This window comes from Panulirus ornatus, chromosome 19, assembly GCF_036320965.1.
Source record: "Panulirus ornatus isolate Po-2019 chromosome 19, ASM3632096v1, whole genome shotgun sequence".
NCBI lineage: Eukaryota > Metazoa > Arthropoda > Malacostraca > Decapoda > Palinuridae > Panulirus > Panulirus ornatus.
Window position 1 is genome coordinate 5,354,270 of NC_092242.1, and position 5,095 is coordinate 5,359,364.

The 5,095-nt window shown below is 43.6% G+C and overlaps 1 protein-coding gene across 1 annotated transcript in view; it reads right to left on the reverse strand.

Moving 5' to 3' along the window:
- Positions 1–1,357: 1,357 nt before the first annotated feature.
- The window catches only part of LOC139755666 (neuronal growth regulator 1-like), a 202,039-nt gene continuing 198,301 nt past the window's right edge, over positions 1,358–5,095 (reverse strand). The window contains exons 6-7 of the mRNA XM_071674317.1: positions 3,419–3,440; positions 1,358–2,136 (exon numbers count right to left, since the gene is read on the reverse strand). Coding sequence (XP_071530418.1) covers positions 2,036–2,136; positions 3,419–3,440 — 123 coding nt within the window. The 3' untranslated portion in view covers positions 1,358–2,035. The remainder of the gene's footprint in view (positions 2,137–3,418; positions 3,441–5,095) is intronic.

Here is a 5,095-nt window from a genome sequence, read left to right on the forward strand (position 1 = left end):
ACACACACACACACCACCACTCTCTCTCTCTCTCTCTCTCTCTCTCTCTCTCTCTCTCTCTCTCTCTCTCTATCTCTCTCTCTCTCTCTCTCTCTCTCTCTCTCTCTCTCTCTCTCTCTCTCTCTCTCTCTCTCTATATATATATATATATATATATATATATATATATATATATATATATATGTAGGAAACACATGATTAACTTCTTCTCTTGAAGTCAAATCAGGATATACACTGAGAAGACTCTGATCCCGGAGACGTAATTTACATTTCACCTCCAGCAAATGTTCAAGTCACGCGCCATGACCTGCATATACATACTCATGAGTATGGAGTACTCATGAATACGCATATGTGAGTTCATGACATGTAGTTTGACCATTGGTTGAAGTAAAGGTCAAATGGTGAATTGTGACTCTTGAGTTTGGATTTCCCGGACACCCTATCCAAAGTCTAATAAGCTTACCCTATCCCCTTTGGAGTCTCCTTCTGTGCCACTCTCCCACCACTCTCATCCCTTCTCACTTTACGCTCTCACATTACCACTCTCCCTTCATTAAACTCTCATCTCCCGCTCCTTAAGTCAACAGTCATTATATTCACACTTCTTCCCCTCCCGCGTGGCGTCATTAGCGAATTGTTTCTTATTACCTTTTATTATCATCATCATCTTCGTCTTGCTCTTTCCCCACACACACACACCACCTCCTCCTCCTCCTCCTCCTCCTTCCTCAGTGTTCACCCTCACTCACGTTCACCTCGCCTTCTCTCTCTTCTTCTTTCACCTTCACTCGCCGCCTCCAGGCTCCTTCTTCTTTGTCCTCCTGTCTTCAAATTTCTCTCTCTCTCGCCTTCCTCCCTCTCCCTACCTTCTTTCACCTTCCTTCATCTTTCCTTCCCACCCCCATTCCTCTTAATCTTAGTGCCCCCTTAACCCCCCTTAACCCCCTTAACCCCCACATTTGTCCGGAGGGGTATCTTCAGCTGCCTCCCTTCTCCTCCCCCCCGTCAACTCCCACAGTTGCCAGAGAAGTCTGTTCACACTACTACCCCCACTTCAACTCCAACAGTTGCCATGGGGTCTGTTCACTACCCCCTCTCACCTCCTACCCACCCCCATCTCAATCCTCCTCCCCGATCCAATCATCATCCAACACATTTCATATCAGGGCGTCTTAGGGCTTAACATGTTTTCTCCTCACACTCACACACACACACACACACACACACACACACACACACAAACATCTTTCCCGTAGTTTCCTCATTAGCATCAATCATATCCAAGCTAGTTAGGTACACTCCAGTCTTTTCGTCTCCACTTACACCCAGAACTTATTCCTTTTTCATCTTTTGATTTATTTTTTTTTTTATTTTTGGTTCCTCGTGATTTATGATGTATGAAATGTACGAGATTTCATAAATCATTGGTTCCAATTGAGGTACAGTTTTCTCTTCATTTTCTTTATATCAAAGATTTCAACCCTTTGTTTTTATATGGGCTAACCTTAACAGATCCACGCTTTTGGTCCATAAATATTGCTTCTGTATATATAGAAGCAAGTTTAAAGAAACTGCACTTTTTTTTCTCCTTTTAATTCATTCCTCTTCTTAGAATATCTTTTCCGCTACGCCAGTTCGTAGGTGCGAGCTACCAGCACAACCCATCCATCCCCACTTATGATAATCCTTCCTTCCCAGTTTTCTACAACCATCCTGAGATCGAGAGAAGTCATTCCTCACTAGCTTAATGCTGAGTTGTATACGCAGTTCCTCCAGTCACATGAAAGTACATTTTCTTTCATTTTTACGTAATTATCTTTATCAAGGATTCTATACTCCTTTTTTTTTCTTTGCAATGGTCTATCTTTTTTTTTTCCTTTCGTATTTTGGTTGAGTCTTTTCGAGTCACTTTTGTTGTGTAAGTTGTCATCGTGCTGCAGCAGGCGACGACGGCAACTCCTCCGCTTCCTCATGACGGAGGCACAGACGTGTGGCGGCTTCAGGTAGCGTGGAAGTGTCCAGCAAGGGGCTTTTACTTGAGGGCAGCGATGAGGGTGAGGGCCGAGGCGACCAGGAGTGTAGACACCTCGTAGGGGGAGTGGCCGCCGTGTTGCATCGCCTCCGGATGTTCTCCTGGAAAAGAGAAAAAAAAACGTAAACAAAATTATATTTCTTAATGAGGAAACCCAGATAGACCCCCTTCCCAAAGAGAGACCCTGGAAGGCCCGTGGGAGAAGCACCCGGATGACAGATAAGACCATAGTGGTCTGGTTTAAGGAATGACACATGTTGGTCTGAAGGATAAATGGATACGAGGGCTGGCGCTGGATATATTTTGGAGAGGGAGGAACTAAATCGAGTCTTCAGGCAAATAATATTAGTTCAGGGGCGTGGGAAGGCCGAGAGAGCACCAGGCGTGTGGCGTGGGTAAGAGAAGAACCATGTATAATTCAGGGGGATGAGGAACGTTCTGAGTTTGGCTCAGGGTGAGCAGGGATTACGTCCAGGGCCAAGGGTAGGGTACGACGGTACATGATATAATTGTAATAGAATTGGAAGGTGCTGCTGTTGGGGAGGAGGCGGTGCACGAAGCAAGGGCAGTACTGGGGGTTTTCATATTGGTGGTGGCGGTGTAGTGCCCCCAGGGGCGTGATGAGAGGGAAAACCAAAAGTACATCTAGGAGAGAGAGAGAGAGAGAGAGAGAGAGAGAGAAACTTTGTTCTTGGAGAAGCAGCAGGGCCTTAGGAAACACCAAAAGCGGAGCCATTAGGGAGGAAGAACTCGGTCGTCAGTCTTAAAAAAAAAAAAAAAGAGCGACATGGAACTGCTTGACTTGAAGAAGGAACACAGAGACTCGTCCAGGGAGATCGCCCACTAAGGTGTGAATAATATGTGTGTGTGTGTGTGTGTGTGTGTGTGTGTGTGTGTGTGTGGGATTAAACCTAAAGAGGACGAACCAACTCAAATAAGAAAACGATTGACCCTAAACCCAGGGCTAGTGAGGATAGGTCAGCTCACACATCGGGCACGGTAGGAGGAAAAGGATAGAGACTAGCTTCTCCAGTACTAACCTGAGGGCGGAGGGTACTGAGCCTGGCCTGAGGAAGGGAAGAACAAAGACGGAGGAGGAAGAGGAGGAGGAGGAGGAGGAGGATGAGAGGAGGAGGAGGAGAGGAGAGAACTTCGATAAGTCAATACACAGAGCCAGCATCCGCACGATGACCACAAACACGAGTACCTGCTGGTCCCCGTGTGGAGTGTGGAGCAGGGTGGAGTGAAAGAAGGGACTCGGGGTGGAACATGGAGTGGACGAAAGACTGAAGTGGAGGTGACTTCAATGGATAAGAGACTGAGTCATATCCAATGGCATGTAGGAAGTTCTAATACTCCTCCAGGATGTCTAAGGTAACAGACCTTGGATTCTCAGACGAAACTGCTGAAGGAGTTATAAAGCAACAATTAGACTCAAGAGATCCTTATATTGCAGCACTGGTGAAGTTTTATGATATTGCAGCTTAGTGAGAATAGTCACACACACACACACACACACACACATAGAATGATAAAGAGGAAGAAGTGATGATATTTCCTCAAAGGCTCAGTTCTCTGTTCTTAACGCTACCTCGCTGACGCGGGAAATGGCGAACGGTATGAAAAAAAAAAATATATATTGAAAAAAAAGGAAAGAATATATATATATATATATATATATATATATATATATATATATATATATATATATATATATATACACATTTGAAATGCGATTTTATAAATCAGAAGTTGATGAAAGGAGAAATATTCTGGGAAAGTGCACTTCTGAAACACAAGAAGAAGACCCCGAAACTACAGCAACACCAGAGAATCCGCAACACAAGGCTGGTTAAAGGTGAGGATCCTCGAGTGTTGCAAGGTCCTGGGAGCCAGTCCTCTACATGTAGATTTGTGTTGAAAATGATTCAGTATTGAAAACGATGTTGTGGTGTTGAAAGTGGTACGTGTAGAACACCGAACACACTGTACGACAAGACTGTACACCTAATAACACAATTGTAAGTGTGTTTATAATCTGTTGGGCATATTTTAACACTTCTGTTAAGGTTAGTAAAGGGATTGTGATACTATTAATAATACTTCGGATCCCTATACATGCGTGTGTGGTAGTGCATGTCTGTTTATGTATATGTATGTTCGTATTTATGTATATGTATGTTCGTATTTCGGTTTGTGTGTATATACCTATTTGTAATGTATGAGGAGGGAGTTCTACACTCGTGGGGCCCCTATCTTTTGAACATTCTCTATTGATCGTATAGCTTCTTAAATTCATGTATGCTGTCTGCATCAAATGTTTAGTTAGTCATTGTATTCCATTCATCCACCACTCTTATATATACCTAGATGTGTGTGTGTGTGTGTGTGTGTGTGTGTGTGTGTGTGTGTTAATACCTGTTTTGCATATAGGTGAGGGGAGTTTACTATCCTGAGGTTTCATCATTCTGACTTTTCAATTATGTAAAAATAATCACATTCACCACCTCTCCTTCTCCCTTGTCCCGCGTGTCCCCAACTTTGTGGCAGAAGAACTATTTCTCCTCTTCCCTCCTGAGACTTTTCTTACCTAACTTCCACCCATTCCCTCTTGTTCTCCATTCTCTCCTAACTTCAAAGAACAGCTCTATGTTAACGACGGTCTCTTAGGACTTTCTACGCGCTTTAACAAGTGCCCCACCTCAATCTGTTTTTCTTTTTTTTCTTTTCTCTCTCTCTTCAGAAGTTGGTACATGTAGATCTTCCTTCCTTCCTATCCTGTAGCGCGACTCAACCCACACACGTCTTGTGGTAAGGTCGTTGCGTCTCTTGCCCTTCCCTCCCTCTTTTCCCTTCTGGCTAAACGCATCTTACTCATTTCAAGCGCCATGCTTGCTGAGTTCCCTCTTGTGTTTTTATATTTTTCTTAATGCGCTCTTGCTTGCAGATCTGTATGACAACTGAAGGTGAGTTGACCAGAGTGTTGCAGATGTCCCAGTTTAGCTAAAATAATGTACGTCGTGTGATATATATATATATATATATATATATATATATATA